Here is an 18,070-nt window from a genome sequence, read left to right as displayed (position 1 = left end):
CACTTAAGCCTGTGCTGCATAAAAACAGACAGCTGCAGTTAAAAATCCCCGCTGTAATCAGCTTAAAGGACTGTGTGGATATGATTCAAGTTAGGGCTGACACTCAAGTCAAATGCTGTGGATGACCTCATTTAATTTCTCATTCCGGTTAGTCGCTTAGAGATTGTCCTTACTGTCACTTACATCCATATATGTGCCTTGTAAAAAGCTTGCAGGGGTTTTGGGCTAGGCTAGGTGGGAGTTTAGACCTCTACTTGACCTGCAGCTAGGAACTTGATTGCCATTTACTCATGGTGAGGAAAACATGCATGAGTGGGGAGTGTTTTATGTGACCACGTTTTATGTGTAAGTCAGTGTGTGAAAAGTAGATAACTGTTGAATATTTTAATATTATGAATGGGCGCGTCTTAGGCTCCATGCTACTTACAGCTTTAGGGAGGAGAATTTGCTCAAACACCAGCTTTTAAGGAAGGAATGAGTTAAAACTGTTAAGATAGCTTTACTCAAATGTACATATTATTCTCTTCTTTAATAAATTACCAACATTTTTGTGTTTTACAGGATTCTCCAACAGCACAAAGACCTCAGAAAACTTTATAGTAACTGTTCACCCAAAGGAAATAAGGACTTTTTTTGTATACTTCCAAGGTCAATAAGGTTTGGCATTGTATTTCAGGAGTGAATATGTGATTGCTCCAATTTTTGTTTCAAGACGTGAGTGATTATCTTAAAAAACATTCTGCTGCTGTTAATGAAAGAAATAGTCATTTTGGAATAAACTCTAAATTTAATTAAACTGTTGGCCTGATGGGTATTTTTGTTGGTTAATTATTTACAGCTCATTTTTTTCTGAAACGTGTTCAATTCAAAAATGACCTTGATGTTGCAGTACAAGCACATTGAACATTTTCATGTTTGCTGTGGGTAGTTTTAAAGTGATTGCTTCTATGATGCTTCACTTTTGAGCACTTACAAAGTCATATTAGTCCTGTAGTCTTGAATTGTCTTTCTATTAGTGGTGATCTCAAGAGCCTCCTCTTAGGATTTTTATTGTTAGAGGGGATGACTTCCAAATCACAGAATAGAGGTTTGCCAAATATTGCAATGAGGAATGCCTGTCGGGTTCCAGCTACTTTTCCTTTTGGGCAACAACTGCAAAGTTTCTGCTTTGCTGTAGACTGAAATTTAATGTACTGTTTGTGTTCCTTTGCACTAAGTTCATTCAAATTGTGTCTCTCAAGGTTCAGAACGGATTGGCTTGGCTTCACGGTATCCCAGTCCCGGATGTTCAGTTTTGTGTTCTGGGTAAACTGGAGCTAGTCTGTTGACAGAAGGTGTATTGATTACCACATGGCCAGTAACCAGCCCGTCACGTAACCTGAAGCAGGAACCACCGTTCTTATGACACTGTGAACTTTTGTACTTCTCAGGCTCAAAGAATGTGAGCAGTGGTAGCAGGAAACATTTCATTAGGATCAAGCTGAAGTTACTTATGGAGGACTGTGTTTAGGGTTAAACTGTCAGTTAAGCGCAAATTCTAAGCAGATCTGATTGAGCAGCAGAAGGAAACTTGGACAGCTGGTACGTATTTATGTTCAAAAGAAAAGTTACATTTTTTCTATTTTTCTTCTTAGCTCTAATCAATTTGGAGCTGTAGAATCTGATTCTATTCACGTCCCATTTGGCATCTCTACTTATTTTACTTATTCACCATGAAAATGCACATAGGTGAGATGAGAATCAAGTCAGTCACTTTGCTGCAGTGGTAATGGTGAATTATGCTTGCTGCAACACTGTACAAAACTGTATTTCTGACTAGTGAAACGTAAAACTGAAAGAGGAAATGTATAGGTTTAAAAGAGGAAAATAGGTGCCTTTTCAGTCAATTAATAATTCCAGATCTAGAATCATGTAAAAATGACATTTTACTATGGTAATTGTTCTGATTTGCTTCGGCTGTTCAGCAATAATTTCCTCTGTGTGGAGACACAGTTCAAGAACAAAGGAAACAGAGTGACAAGGGCTCTCCCGTAATAGCTATTGTGAAATAGTTATGCTGAAAGAGCTGTGCTGGTGGTCAATCTTTCCGTGTAGACAGCCTGTGTATACTAACTGGTTGCATCTCATTAGAATCACTGCAGAAGCTGCTGTGTTCAGTTATTGGATGAAGAAAGATTGTTTCATATTTTCTATTGGTTATTTTTCATATTTGGCTATAAATATTTAGTGATATGCCAATCTATTCTGCCCTGCTACAGTGAAAAGCATTTTCCTGCAACATTAAGCCCAAGGGGGAAGCATATAGCACTGTAACTAGGCTGCATTAAAGCATGATGGCAGCTATTTTCTGTTTTGTTTTGTGTATGCATTCGGAAAATGAAATGTGTTCAGCTAAGCCATTTTCCTTGCTTGTATATCTTTTCTCATTCCCTGCTTGGTTATGCCACGTAGTCTAATGGGTATACTGTGTGGGTTACACAGTGGTATGATTACAATCTGTATTTTTGTGACTGAAGTGGTATTCACTAAAACACGTGCTAGTAACAGCAATTCATGCTGGTAGATTATAAAAATTGAAGTTTATCTTCAGTGGGCAATTGTATGGTCAATCCTGGCCAAGCAGTAAGAGATCCTACAGCTGCTAACTCTGGGCGCTGCTTTCCCAGATGTCAGGTTGATATGTTTCTAGTAGGCTGTGTTAGAACAAATCCTACAAAAACCTTCTGTATGCAGGATACTATAAACAGGAATACCTCATTACCAGCTGATTTATCTGTTGAGGGTTTTTCTGCTTCAATTTGTGGAGACTTTCTGACTTAAGAGGAAAAAAAAAAAACCCAGAATATTTTATCTGGAGTTATTTCAGTGCAATTGGCCAACAGGGAATGACTTGCCAGAGTCAAATCTTGTATTGCACCCGAGGCATCCGAGACTGTGGTCTGTAAAAAGCATGGCATTCCTGCTAGAAGAAGATGACATTGCATGTTTTATATGTTCTTTTTCCTGAGGAATCTCAGCCCAAGCAAATGCAAACCTGCAGACATTCAAATCTCTGTAGAGGGATACATTTAGTAATCATCCTTTTTCTTCCCTCACGTGTATTAAGATAGTGAGGAGAAATATTTTGGTGCTACAGGAAGACTTGATAGAAATCAGGCCACTCTGTACTTAAATACTAATTCAAACCATAGGTCAAAAGGGACAGACAAAAGAAAAGAGGGTGGATACGGTATTATAAGCAGAGGAAAAAGGCATGCATGCATGCAGTATGTTTGTGCTATGGTAAATAAGCTTTGGTTTCAATTTTGGTTGGAGTTAAGGAAGTAGTAGTTACAGAGTGGAGAGCCAGAAAGAGGCAGCAGAGCATTTGTGTGTTGGAGAAGGAGAGTATGTGACAAGCAGTCAGAGTGCAACTCATAAGAAGTCTGAAACGTAGCTTATTTTCTCCACAGCTCCTGGCTGCAGACCCGCCAAGATGCCTGCTGTCCTGGATCTTGTGGGAAATCAGTTTATTTTGCCTGGAAAGCCAAATGATATTAATTCCATCATTCTATGTAATTTTAGGAGTAGAAGCTTATCCTTGAGAGCTAGTGGGAGTTCCATTTATGTCCAGGGACAAAGAGTGGCTCTCAGTAAACTCTGTTTTACTCCTTTTCCAGTGCCCAAGGCCACTCTTTCATATTTTCTCTGCTGGCTCAGCATCTGATGTGGCTTGGGTGGCAAAAATGTGAGCCTTGGTTACAAAGTAGGAAGGAAACTACTTCTAATCACTGAAGATGACAGGTTTTGCCCCTGCTTGCCAAACGCATGGTTGGGTTTGTTATATTCCACTTTCCTTCCCAGTGCCATGTTCTATCTCACATTGCTGAAATGTAGATACTAGTTATTTGGTCTCACAAGAGAAATAATTTTTGTTAGTTTTTTTTTGCTTTCTAGGAAACATTGATTCACAACCTTATATTACATTATGCCAGGTGCAAACCTAAGTTAAAGCTAAAGAAAACAGGTCCTCTTTCATGCTAGCATTTATCTTCTTTGAAAAAGTCCTGCTCATTAATGTATTGAAGCCAGTACGCTGACTGTACTATTGTGTAAGAATTACACAGCTGCTCTTTCGAAAGGAAGTCTCTAAATCAGGTAAAAGAATCACTTGCACTCTTTAAAATAATTTTAAAATTAATTGTGGTATCTACAGTTGGAGTATTTGTTTTATCAGTCCATTTGTGCTGTGGAGCTGTTTTTCCTACTGAGACATTTATTATTCACAGTTGGAAAATAAATCAGACATGTTTTTTCTGTGCTAATAAATAAATGTACCAGGAAGAGTCCTAGAGTCAATATCAAATTAAGGTTTTGGTGGTTTTGTTTGGGTTATAACTGGACAAAATTAATAAATGTGTATGTTTCATACAGAGCACATAGAACACCACTGTCTGCCCAGAGAAGTTACAAGGTCTGTTACACTGAAGTTAGGTAGTAGGTCAAAAACCCAAGTGACAGTGTGCTTTCCACCTTGTGTTTGAGTCAGAAGAGGAGAAGATTTGTGAGTTAGGCACAACAAAAGTCAAATTTCCATTTTCACCAGAACTTTCTTTTGGCACACCTGCAACTTTCTAAAGTGTTTGTTATGATTTGAAGAAGATCTTGAAAAGGTAAATGTGAATTAAAACTTTTTTTTAAAAGAATCTTATAACATGTCTGACTTAGTACTTCAGAATTTTGTTTCAAGTATGAAAAATTCAGATTAAGTTTTCATAGCAAACAAATGTAAATGGGTTTTGTTCTGTCTTCTTACTCCAATGCAGCAGAATTGCAAACTCATTTGACTACCTTGAGTTTCACACATACTCTCCTCAATGCTGCTGTAGATTAATAAACTTTCCCAGCTGACAGTAACACCTCAAAAATGCTGCCATCTCGTTAATACTTGTGTTACGAGCTTTCAAGCAAGTTTGACATATGGGTAAGGAGGAGGGAGGGAGGTTTGGTCCTCTTTGTTTAGAAGTTTCAAATGTATTTTTCAGTATGCCTCCACTGGTGTTCTTTGAATGCCATGGACAAAAGTTTCAGGAAGATGGATTTGTGCAAACCATCCATAAGAGACTGGCTATAGCTGTCTTTGCCTTTCCAAGAAGAGTGCCTCTGCACTGAGCATCTCCAGCACACAGGTGAGTGAAGTTACACATTTACAGAATCCAAATTCATCAATGCAGTTTCCAAGGCTTCATTAAGTTGAAGAAAGAAAAGAAAACTTACAGAATCATAGTATGGTTAGAGTTGGAAGGGACCTTAAAGATCATCGAGTTCCAACCCCCCTGCCATGGGCAGGGACACCTCCCACCAGACCAGGTTGCTCAAAGCCCCATCCAGCCTGGCCTTGAACACCTCCAGGGATGGGGCAGCCACAGCTTCTCTGGGCAACCTGTTCCAGTGTCTCACCACCCTCACACTAAACAATTTCTTCCCAATATCTAATCTAGATCTCCCCACTTTCAGTTTAAAACTGTTACCCCTTGTCCTATCACTACACTCCCTGATAAAAGAGTCCCTCCCCATCTCTCCTGTAGCCGCCTTCAGGTACTGAAAGGCTGCTATAGGGTCTCCCCAGAGCCTTCTCTTCTCCAGGCTGAACAACCCCAGCTCTCTCAGCCTGACTTAAAAATCTTTCTGTCGTAGACACTTTCCTGACCCACATAGTCATTTTGTGTGATGCACTTAATCCTGGCAGCAAAGTTAGCTTACGAGATTTTGTCACCATATTTTTCCACCCACTCAGTAGTACTGTGATGAGTGTTAGTGGGGTTGTGTTGTAAAACGGTGCAATGAAGTAACCTGATCTAAGAATAAACCTCTTTCCCAGCCCCTTTCTCTGTGTGCTAGTTCATTCCATCTCTGACAGTAGCTGCTTTGGATTAGAACCAAAGCATCTTTCAGAGTAAATATAAGCTGCTCTCAGCACTATTGAAAAAGCTTCACCTGGTCTCTAGACAAAATGTCCTGCAGGCTGGAGCTGCCAGCTGCATAACTCAATGCTAAATACACAAATGTATTTAAATACAAGACAAACTAGTTATTCCCTTGAATTTACACACGCATGCTTCATTTATTCTACATCTTCCATCAGTAGTACCAAAGAACATGAATGTCAATGCCAACGGAATTATTTAATATAATTAAATAATATCCTTAAGTATGAATTATTTGCTTTAATATATCCTTTCATTCACTTGAATGTAAAGGTATTTGTTATGTCCTCACTAGCTCTAAAAGGTGAACTAAGTCAGCTGGGTACCGTCAGAAATGGGGATAGCCTTCAGCAAAGTCCTAGAATTCACTTTTTTGATGTTTATCTTTGCTATTGTCTCATTTTTCTTTACTTGGCAATATAAACAACCCTGGAAACTACTTCTGTAAGGTAGATACTGAGAAGCAGGTGAGCTGATGCGTCATGCTTTTGTTGCTGACAAATGGAAAGGAACAGTGCTTTAGGCTTTAAGTGTGGCTGCATCTTCATTACAAATTGCAGTTCAGCTTTTCTGGAGAACTGCTCAGTGCTGCTAAAACCTGATGTTAGTTCTAGGAAATGTTGTAGTTGACAGGTTCTTATCAAGTTCTTAATTTAACTGATTCATGTTCTTGGCATGTTTTGTTTGATTTTTTTTTTTTTTTTTTTTTTTTTTAAATTTCTGTCACTGCGATTTTGATGTTATCCAACTGAACGTGTTTGTGTGACAATTTTGTCTGGCCTGGTACCTTTGCGTTTGAAACATCTGTCAAGGGAATAAGACTGGATAAGTTGAGAAAACAGAAGCAATGTTGTCTTCCACTTCTCTGGCCAGGCAGTGTAATTGGAGCCAAAAATCTGTACTAGAGAACATTAAAGAGCATTCAGTTATCTATATTTGTAGAAATTTTTTTTAGCAAATGAGTTTTGCCTTCATGCCCCTTAACTTGGTGACATGACTATAGTTCATTTTATTTAACCCATGCTTGTAATCTTCCTGAAAGAAGCCTTTGTTAATATACATGACACTGCTGTTGCATTAATACAACTGCACTCGTAGCGGTGGTAGTGAGATGCATTGCATACACAGCATAGTGTCCTGGATTGTTTCCTGCTGATGTTGTGGGATGTTGGGGCCACTGCAAGTGTAGTCTTCGAATTCAGCTTTCCTCCATTGTTTCACCACTGCTTGCATTTCAGCAAGATGGCAATGAAATGTGTGATAAGGAAAGATAGGAGTAATACTTGGTATCAGAGTAACCTATGTACAATCATTGTCTCTTTGTCTTTGGCTAAGATTCATCAGGTTGTCTGGAAGAGACTGCTGATAAGCCACGTGCACAGTAGCTAAGGAAGTCTCATCTCCATAAAATCCCTTTAAATGAAGAATTGCAGAACTGCAATGGCAAGCATTCACCTGAGACCACTGTAAGTGTGGAAAAGCAGTTCTTCATGTCGTTTCAGAAGAGAGGCTAATCTAGTGTTGAAAAGTTAGGACACAATTTAAAATTTAAAGAAATGTTCTGATTTCAGGCAGGATAGCTGGGGTCTAAACCAGATACATCTATGACAGTAATTTCAAAGAGTGTAGGGAAAATTTGGGTTGCATTTAGCTTTCTATCGCTCCCACCACATGAGGGAAGAGGAAGTTAAGTTCGAATCTGACATGCTTTCATTTGTTGTTTTGCTGATCTTCAGCAAAGACACCGTGACACAAGTGCTAATAATCCTGCATGATGATCATAATTTCACTGGAACTTCTTTTAACAATGTGTTTTGGCTCCTTAGGTAAGTGCTCTTTGTCTGCTTTGTTTTTGTTGTTAGTTATTCACCTGTAATTCTTGAGTTAGATTTAAAAAAACTTCTCACAGTATATTCACCTCAAGTAGACTTGTGTGTGAGTCAAGGAGAACGTTAACTGTATTTTCATAATGCTTAAATCAAAATTAAAATGTGTGGGGAATCAAAAAGCATTTTCACAAAGAGATGGTTGTAGAAAAAATGTAGAGGAACAAATCACACACTTCACCCCCCCAAAATGATGTTAGGTTAATGCAAGCACTGTTTTTCTTAGACCTTCAGGGTTGAATATTTATTGTGACAAACACTGAATGTAGAATTTTAAAACGTTAAGGAGGTTTTGTTCTAGATCATACAGATACTGAAATACAAAGCAGACCTGGTTTCATGTTTCTTATTCAATACAGATTACACCAGATAATACTGAAGGTGTTCAGTGTAAATTAAAAAAAGGAACTAAAAAGAGATTAAGCTAGGGCAAAAGGATTTTTTCCAGTGATATTTTTCAGAAAGACAGTAAAGTCATACGACAGCAAAGCACAGCCTATAGCACAACTGGATTTTAAATGACAAACCAACCAAACAGAAAAAGTACAGTTAGTAATTGGTTCTTTGACACCTGAGCAGCTTACACACTACATCAATTCTTTCCCTTATTTTTTTCTGCTGTTTTTATTATCCCTATGCTGTCCATATTGTTCTCTGTAAGTTGTTGAGTGCTGCATTGTGGAAAAAATAGAGGTGCTTAACTCCTTTAGGTATGATGGAAAGGTGTTTATTTGCATAATTCTGATAAAACTTATCAAATGCCATTTTAGGACCAGATAGGGGCAAAATCATCCCATTACTTAAATGTTGGTGTGAAATGTGCCTGAGTTACAAATAGGATAAAATTTGAAAGAAAATCATGCAGTTTACTCTAATTATGAGTTGTTCTTCACTTTAATATTATAAATGCTAGAAAAAGGGAAATTCTAATTCTTCACATAGCATATGAAACTAATGGTCACGGGGATAGATTTTTATAGGATAGATTTTTATAAGATTTTTATAGCGTTAGCACTTTTGTGATAAGCATCAATGTCACTAGAATAAAAAAAAATAGTTATCTGATACCCACACAGTGGTTTCACTTCAGAAGAAAATATTTTGTACAGTATTGCACAGTAGCTCATGTAGATTACTTTGCATCTGGATGGTGAGTGATAAAGAGATTCAAAGCAGGAAAGAGTAAAATGTTTGATTTCGTCTGATACTGTCCGAGTCAGCCCCAGCTAAAAGCCAGGCAACAGACCTGAGGAGACAACTGTGGTCTGCATGGCATATTGCATACTTAGTTTATTAAACTCAGGAGGTGAATTTGATGCTATAATATCTGTCAGCAAAAACTTAATGAAAGACATTTAAACAAAATTAAAGAACCCACCTGAAAAATGCTGTACATTTGTCAGTAGAAGCAGTGCAGGACAACTCCTACATGGTGACAAAAATTGTAGTGGATTTTTCTTTTCATCTTGATGAGTCTATTCACTGATGAATCATTCTGAATGACTCCTTTTGGTCATTCTTTATCTAGCAGATAAAGTGTTCAATATGCTTCAGACTCAACCTCCATTAAAAAAGCTTTTTGTTTAAAATCAAAAATAAGTATATCAGAGAGTACACAAAAAATCTTATTTCTTGCACACGAAGAATGATGGGGGGCTTTAACACATCAGATTAAAAGTTTCCTTTAGCCAGAAAGTGATTGCCGTTCTTCAAGGGAGAAGTTGGTAGTAACTAATCTTAGAAATTTATCTCATAATGATTTTACAGTATTAACATTGTTTTACTTACTGTGATTGTAAACATTACAGCTGTAATGTCATCTCTTTGCTGCTTTAACTTTTAAATCTATGTGTATTTGTCCACTAGCTGCAGATACCAATAATATAATGATCACCCAAACACCAACAAAAATACATCTATCAATTGGAGACTACACTGAAATCGCCTGTACTTGGGAAAAAAAATCTGTTGAGAGGTATAGAGTAAGCTGGCATCTTGTTAATAGAGAGAACATCACCAAAACTATATCATCAGAACTTTTCTATGTATCCAATGTCACCTGTGAAAGCAAGGATGTGCTAGTGATAAAATCTGCCAATGTAAATGACACTGGATTTTACTACTGTGAGATAATTATTGAAATACCTTTCTGTAAGAAAGTATGTGGAAATGGGACAACAGTGATTGTTGAAGAGAAAGGTAAGCTAGTAAGAACATATGCATATCATTTAACTTATCATCACAAAGATTCTTCAGTTTGAACTATTTTATACATTTCCTTCCTCTCCCACATCCCTCCCTTAATGCTGTGCATCTCAGGATGAGAGACAAACACAGAGAGGACCTGAATGGCTCTTAATGACAATTGACTTATGGTTTCTGCATTAATACCCCCATGTAGTGTTTGTTTTCTTCACTAAGGGTTTGCTACCTAGAAAACAATTTACCTCACTTCTGTTACACAAATGTCTCAAGACACCATGCATCACTTCTTGAAGATGCTGATCTCTACCTCTCTCTTTCTACTTCTCAACTGTAGAGAAAGACGAGGGGACTAACTCTGATTAGACCTTTAATGTTATCAAACATCACTCATATTATCGACTGGTCAAGTCATGGGAAGTAACCTTTCCATTCACCCAGCACAGTCCAGTTTTGGAAACTATTTTATACTATTGGCCAACTGGTAGACAAAAGGGAGGCACAAAAATTATCAAAGACTTAGAAAACGTCAGTGGCAGAGAATGAACGAAGCAGTGTTCAAAATGACGGGAAATGAATGTAAAGGGCTGTTAAAGAGTTAAAATAATCTAAGCTTCTAAAATGGGTTAGGTGATCTGCTCTCTTACTTGGTCAAGTAGTAATAGCCTTAAAGTACAAGCAAAAATTAGATACTGGGGGGGAAAAAAATGTCAAACTGCAGGAGCTATAGGAGGGATTGATGTTACTGTTATCAGGCAGGCATCCCTCAGGAATGGTGAAGTATAGATGACCTTGCACTTGGGTGGGGGGGATGGACTGATTCACTCCTGCAGTCACTTTTAATTTTAATTTTATTTTTGCTGTGGTGTTATTCTTCTATTGTATCTTTAAATAGTACATAACTGTATTTAAAATATATTATTGCAGAAACTCACTCATTGAAAAAGAGAGATTTGGCAATATGGGCCATCGTTCCTTTCTTAGTGGCAGTGGGAAGCTTGTGTCTTTGCTACAAAAAGAAACAGCACTCTAAGCTTTCTGGTGAGTGACAGTATTTCCATTAACATTTGTTCTCTGAGTTAGATGTTTATTTTCAGATGGCTGGACAGGTGCACTTAAAAGGCATCACTAAGAGGAATTTCAGTGTATAACTTTTGCTCACTTGGTCCTGATCTGCTAGGGACACCTCAAGCTGAGAGGAGGGATCAGAGGCACAGCTTGTAGTCCAAGTGAGTGTTCTTGTAGCCACTTGCCTCCTTTATTTATCTTTCCAGGAAAAGTGATCACTTAGACTGAAGATCTTGACCTGGCTAGGGTATTGAAGGATATCAGTTCTGATTTCTTAGCAGATTGAAAATGTGAGGACCCAGAACTTAGCTCTGCATCATAGTCTTTCTCCTGGTAGTGACACCTGGAAGTGACATCTGAAAGACGCAACCTTGGGGACTGTGTTCGAGTTATGGTTTTTAAGCTGTGAATTTTTTTAACTCATTATTAATTTTTGGTTTCTGCAAAATCCTGAAATGAAGGATGGAAGAAGTCACAAGAAAAAACAGTAAATGGCAAGAGTGCAGGACAAGCGTAAATGTAGGGGTGGGTACAGATCAGCAACATATAACCTACGGCAGCCTCTTAAGTAACTGTAGCATGAGTTTTACAGTTGGAATATGAGGCTTATTCAGCTTGTTAGCTGTCAGGGATATAGGTGGAATGTCTATGACTAGAGATGCAATTCAACTTGCAGGTTAAAGAAGCAGGGGGAGAGGATTTAGGCATGTGAAGCCCCTAAACTCCTATTTCGGTCACTGGAATTGATGCAGATAACTGTATGAACTGACCCGTTGTAGGTGTCTGCTTAAGGGTGAGCTGATCAGTTCTCTTAATCAGTTTTCATGGCACAAACTCTGTTGACCAGCTCTCCATCGCATAAGGGGTGCTCAGAAACCTGAAGGTAGTTGATTTCATCTGCGAACTGAACACCGCTCCAGCGCCTGTTGTCAAGACCAGCCGTAGAAGGGCTCTGCGCTCTTCATTGCAGAGCTTTCTAGAGCTCTGGTAGAGTACCGGTGTGACTCTGGAAATGGATAGTAAGCAAGCAGTGACCGTAACTTGTTTTTTTGCTAAGGTTCTGCACAGTTTCCTGTGCTGGCAGGAAGGCATCAGGAGGAGCAGATGCTCGAAATTGCAGAACTGCGTGTGAGAAATGAATCCACCAACGAAGCAGCTGAGGAAAACTCATCATGTAATTCCACTGAATGGGTAAGTGGTTTATAAAAAGATTCTATGAGAGAAGGACTTTCAAAACCGAGGTACTGGGGAGTGCGCTGAACAGAAAGGACACAACAAGCTGCTGTTCCTAGGACGGCATCTTACTACATATGAAAGGTTTAAAGAAAAAAAAAAGTTTTCTTGCAAAAGGCAACACTCAGAAATAAGAAAAAAGATACTTGTGTAGTAAGAAAGTATTGGATTCTGTTATATTTAAAATTGCCTGGAGAAGGGGGCAGCAAAAAGTGGAAACTATTGATATAGAGACTGAGCGAAGAAGTGTAGAAGTATAAAATGGTAATAAAGTCCCTATACGTATAATTGTATACCAAGCCCAAGGGACTTGGACCAGCTTCAGCTCATAGAGCCGTTAGAGCAAGCAAAACGTGCTGAGAGCAGGTAGCAGATTTCAGGCAAGCTCCTTTTCCCAAGCAGTTATTCATCTTTTTATTACATTGAAACACAAAGTGGGCAAGGGAAAGAAGCCCTAATTTAGCTCTTGCATAGGCAGGCTCAACTTCCATTGCAATCGGCTGGACAGGCTTGGACAAGCCACACAGAGGTGATGTAAAATGCTAAAGCCCATGGTCACAACTGCAGTTATTGAGTTTACAGATTCCTGAATTCTTCTGTTAGAGAACCTGGCTCCAGTCTTGATTTGGTGCTGAAATCACGGTGAGAGACAATATCAGGATGCAGGTAGTAAAACAGTAATATCTATCTTTTATTGTGCAATAGTCATCATTCTAAAAGAAAATGTATAGCTGGGAGAGCTGGGGTTGTTCAGCCTGGAGAAGAGAAGGCTCCGGGGAGACCTTATAACAGCCTATCAATACCTGAAGGGAGCCTACAGAAGAGCTGAAGAGGGACTCTTTGTCAGGAAGAGTGGTGACAGGACAAGGGGCAATGGTTTTAAATTGGAAGAGAAGAGATTTAGATTAGATATAAGGAAGAAATTCTTTACAGTGAGGGTGGTGAGGCACTGGAACAGGTTGCCCAGGGAAGTTGTGGATGCCCTACCCCTGGAAGTGTTCAAGGCCAGGCTGGATGGGGCTTTGAGCAACCTGCTCTAGTGAGAGGTGTCCCTGCCCATGGCACGGGGGTTGGAACTAGATGATCTTTAAGGTCCTTTCCAACTCTAGCCATTCTATGAAAATTCATTCCCCGTAATATCTAGATTCCCACTGAAGTGAAGAGACTTTCTTTTGCAGCAGATATCCTAGTAGAAGATTTTAAAAATACAAGGCATGAGATGGTCTGGTCATAGTAATAAAATGTTCTAATTACTAGCTATAAATGGATAACTCTTCTACCTGTTAATATTTAGTGAAGACGTAAGAATATGAAGTTGAGAATGAGAAAGCAAGCATCAGAGGTGGTGCAGAGTGAAGAGTTCATCAGTAGCCATTAATGGCTCAGGGTATAAATAGACAAGACGACTCATCCAGAGGATGTGCGAATACAATTACAAAAGGTCTTTTGTTGTTGCTTTATAATTTAGCAGCTGTTTAGCCACAGTGACACGTCATGGTATAGGTTCAGTGTTTTCTTTCATGTAGCAGACCTTTTTGCTATTTTAGTGAAAGCAGAAAGACTGATTTCATAGTGGTATCATTTTAAATGTTAAAGCATAATTGGATCTTATAAATCATTCAAGAGATCCAGTAGGTTAGTGAAGCCAGTACATATAAGTGCATGGACATTATATTTCAAACTAATTAAGCCAGCAGTGATGTGCGAATATTATGGTGTCTCTGGAGCTGCACACATCGCCTTTCAATTGTGTTGCAGAACATGATTGGTTTAATTTAAAATTTTTTTTCTGTTTGTGCAAAAGTAAGTCTCTAAAAGGTTCCCACTATCTTTTTGTGTTGCTTACACTTTTTTTTTTTTTTTTTAAGCAGTACATTCTGGGTAGGTTTGGGCACCATTTCTAGAACAGCAAACGTTGAAGGTTCTGTACGCCTCTGCAAGGCTATTTACAGCCTCCAATTTATGTCATGGTTTTTTCCAATTCTTGGGGTTGCGAAGGCAATCTTGTATCACAGAACTTGAATTGAGGCATGGATTTTACTCACACCTGCATCAAATGTCATAACAAGGCTGAGCAATTAGGTCAGGTGACAACGCATAGCTCCAAGTATCTAAGTTAGCTCAACGTGAGAGTGAACATCCCTGTGGAAAAGCTGGGTGCTGAAGTCATGCTTTTACTATATAACGCTTGTCTCTCTCTCTGGAGGTTCACCCCATATTTCTTGAGTTGAGATACTCAGGGAGTGTTTCCTAGGCAATTCTGCCAGCTGCGGGGGAATTTGGCCCTTGAGGATGGAATTCTTGGAGCAGCTGATGATTTTTTCAGTGCTAAATTCTGCGGGTGCCAGCCCAAATCTAAACCCTAATCTGTAGCATTAATGCAAACTTCATGCATAGAAGTATGATCCAGATTAGTTGGCCATACCCACCATGCCTCCTGTTTGACATTCAGCCAGCAGGTACCTCTCTCTGTTCTGAACGTTGTTCATTAAAACAAAAATAGTAAACTCCTTATAGTTTAAAACTATAGTTTAAAACTAGTTTTAAACTATAGTTTAAAACTAACTTATAGTAAAGTATAAGCGTGAAGATGAAAAGCCACCCCTTCATGACCTTTTTACTGGTTTATGCCACATCATCTTGAGAACTTGATTTGATATGTCGGTGAGCACAGGCCTTTGTGCACATTTCAGGCAGATCTTTAAATTCTCAGGTTTTGCTAAAGGACTTACCTGAAGATCTCAAATCCTACATGTGCTTAGGAAATAAAAACGGGATGATTTTTGCACAGTCCAGGATATCATCCGAATACCGCAGCAGTTTGCTAGTTTACCGCATCAAAAGAGCATCCATCCAGAAGGAACTGAGTGATAAAGCTTTTTGGAAATATTGAAGTTAAATGATTAAGGGGGTAAAAAAGCTTTGCCGTTTCAGATTGCATAGAGTCTGGTTTACACTGGAACTTGACATCTTTGGTATTCTAAATAAGTACTTTGTGCCTAGTACCTAATTAACTAAGAGAATTGAATCCAAACATAGGAAGACTTTGCTTTTCAGCGCTAGTACTGAGATACTCTTTCCCCCTCAAACTATAACTCCGTGGCCCGTGTTTCTCTCTGTTCCCTCGGGCTGGGCTAGATGCTGTGTCTTGGGTAAAAGTTATTTTGACTGGAGTTTTCATTGTTTTTTAAGGCTGTGTCTACGCTTTATGAATCACTTGACTCTTTTCTGAATGAATCAAGAGGGAAAGATGACAAATCCACCGCGACTATTATATCTAGTGCAGCAGATGAGCAAATCCCACAAACTGGGGCAGCTGAGAAGTCTAGAACAAGTGCAAGACAAGGATCCGCCATCTATTTTGACATTCAGAACTAAAAGGACAGTGTCATAAACAAAATATGGCTAAATAGCTGTGAAACTGAAAACAATATGGTAACTTGCTGCTGAAGGATGGATTACGTGAGTTTCCTGTCAGAAGTATGTCAGAAGCAGGACAATATACAAAAAAACAGGTTGGTTCCAAGCAGTCTCTCAATGTTTTGTCACTATGTCATTTTTTAACACTATCTTCAACTCTTCCCCCCATGTCCAGAAATAATAAAGGAAGTATTATCATACTTTGAAAAATCTTCTGGACTCAATAACATTCTCCAACAAAAGCATTTATTCAGGCAGCTCATGTACGAATAGCAGAAGGTAGACAAAAAATGCACGTGGTTGTAATCATTTGACTGAACAGACAGTACTACACATAGGATGGAGTCTGATCTCAGAACCTATCATCAGTGCTGACCACATCACAGCCAGAGTGGTATGCCAGAAAGGATTACATTCCTGTGGAAAGGCACTGTTAGTGTTAATTCATTCACATGCCAGGAAAAGTCTTCCAGAGGAGGTAGTCTCCTACGCACAATGAGATGCTAGGTTTAAATGAAGCTATATATATGATTATTATGTGTAATTATTGTCTAACTGGTGGAGGAGGGGTGCTTGGAGGTAATGGGCTTGTGAACGCTTGTTCCACTTTTGACAGCTCTAAAACTGTAAAAAATAAAAATCGCTGAAGAAAAATCAAAACTGAAAATGTAAGTAAAACCTGGCTTCCAAGGTCTGAGCAGAGGTGAAGAGCATTGACAGCAAAGCTAACGGCAGTTGTCCAAGGACTGCTGAATACTAAGAGCAGATACCTGAAATGTGAATGTATTTACGTACCAGGATTATTTTCTCTTCTGTTAAAGTTTTTTCAGAGCTTAGCTGGAGGTTAGATCATTTTGCCAGCTGAGCAGGGAGAAACGACTTCACTGCTCAAGAGGTTTGTTACAGCTTGTACCTGGGGAGTGCAGTAGATGCAGAGGAGGTTTCCCAGAGCCCTTAAAAACAGGTTGCAGAGTCTAAATGTGTGACCGCCTTGCTGCTCGGTATTCTGTAATGAAATCTTTGAGGCCATACACCAGGGCTTGTGCTCTGGCTCTGTCTATGCTATAGTGACTACAGTTCACAAAGCTACCTCTAAAATTACTGTAGCTCAGCCGTGGTCACTGTTTGGTGAGGATCCGCTTTCTTGGGCTGTTCTGTAACCTGCCCTGAATGTCCTTCTGCAGTGAATATAGTATTGTCTGAAATAAGCTGTAATCACTGCTCTGTGAACATATCCTGTACTAGAGAAACTATTTGTTATAGTACATCTCATTATATTTATGTATAAATTGAATAAAGCAAGAGGATTTTCTTTTCTTCCTTTTGAAGTTCAGCCACTTTAAAATCTTGATGTTCTTTTGTCCTGAAACTCATTGTTAGATGAGTTTCCTTCCTCCAAGATTTGTTTCCTTTACTGTGTGGTGAAACACTGTCAGGTGCCATATTCCTTTGAGGATCCCAAACGAGACTCTAGATTTCCACAAACCCTGTAACTTTGTCCCCTGCACAAGAAAGTCATAATGGGTAAAAGGAGTGATGATCTTCAGCCCAAGTCTCTGATAAGGAAGCTCACAGTTATGCACCAGCGCTATAAGTGAGTGTGGTAAATTTTGGTTTTTCCATATATTACTAGTTACTTCTCTACTTAAGCACAATGAGGAGATGTAGACTATTCAGGGAATTGTTAAAGGAAAACCACTAAATGAAGAGATTGCCACCAAGCCACAGCTTAATAGTCTCCAAATCATATTTTCATTACAACACTGTTAATAAATTGTTGATTAAATGTGGTTCCTACCAGCAAAGAATGCTGCCATATTAACAGCTACTCATATTTTGTATGCTAACATGGCAATTTCCAACATCTGGCAGTTGAAGACTACACTCAATTTATCATGACCTATTTTTATCTATGCCTGACAGTGGCTATGAGCCAGCAGGGCGTTTTCAGAGTTCCCACTGACTGTCCTACTCGGTCGACAAGAGTTTGACACCTCTGCATCGTGTCTGTCATCTCTGCTTCCGTACCACTCGGGAAGCAACAAACCCTGATGAGTATTTTCCAGGGCAGGCAGACTTCTGCTTGTTCTTCTTCATGGTAATTTTGGTAGCTTTAAAACAAAGAAGAGCTCTGTAATTAACCTCAGGACATGTTCTAGCATCCAGTATGATCTCAATTTTAACTGTTCCATGTGTAATGAAGTCCATCTGCCTAATAACAGAACTTGAAGAGAATCCTGGGCCTTTGCTTTTAGCCAGTTTTGGTGGTTATTCCCTCTTGAACAGGCTGCTGCA

General features: G+C 39.0%; 2 protein-coding genes across 2 annotated transcripts in view; both read left to right on the top strand.

Moving 5' to 3' along the window:
* The window catches only part of MAN2B2 (mannosidase alpha class 2B member 2), a 31,481-nt gene extending 30,688 nt beyond the window's left edge, over positions 1–793 (top strand). Inside the window, exon 19 of the mRNA XM_074147721.1 lies at positions 562–793. Coding sequence (XP_074003822.1) covers positions 562–656 — 95 coding nt within the window. The 3' untranslated portion in view covers positions 657–793. The remainder of the gene's footprint in view (positions 1–561) is intronic.
* Positions 794–9,724: 8,931 nt separating this feature from the next.
* Positions 9,725–16,421, top strand: LOC141465114 (uncharacterized). Its single transcript, XM_074148342.1, has 4 exons — positions 9,725–10,051; positions 10,982–11,095; positions 12,180–12,313; positions 15,548–16,421. The coding sequence occupies exons 1-4, from the start codon at positions 9,739–9,741 to the stop codon at positions 15,731–15,733; spliced, it is 747 nt and encodes a 248-aa protein (XP_074004443.1). The 5' UTR covers positions 9,725–9,738; the 3' UTR covers positions 15,734–16,421.
* Positions 16,422–18,070: the final 1,649 nt, after the last annotated feature.

This window comes from Numenius arquata, chromosome 5, assembly GCF_964106895.1.
Source record: "Numenius arquata chromosome 5, bNumArq3.hap1.1, whole genome shotgun sequence".
Lineage (NCBI taxonomy): Eukaryota > Metazoa > Chordata > Aves > Charadriiformes > Scolopacidae > Numenius > Numenius arquata.
Note: the sequence above shows the minus strand (reverse complement) of the source record. Positions and strands in the feature narration are given on the sequence as shown.

Coding starts and splice junctions, on each gene's coding strand:
- LOC141465114 (XM_074148342.1), top strand. CDS start 9,739: ATGATCACCCAAACACCAACAAAAATACATCTATCAATTGGAGACTAC. Junction 10,052..10,981: donor AGTGATTGTTGAAGAGAAAG/GTAAGCTAGTAA, acceptor ATATTATTGCAG/AAACTCACTCATTGAAAAAG. Junction 11,096..12,179: donor ACAGCACTCTAAGCTTTCTG/GTGAGTGACAGT, acceptor TTTTTTGCTAAG/GTTCTGCACAGTTTCCTGTG.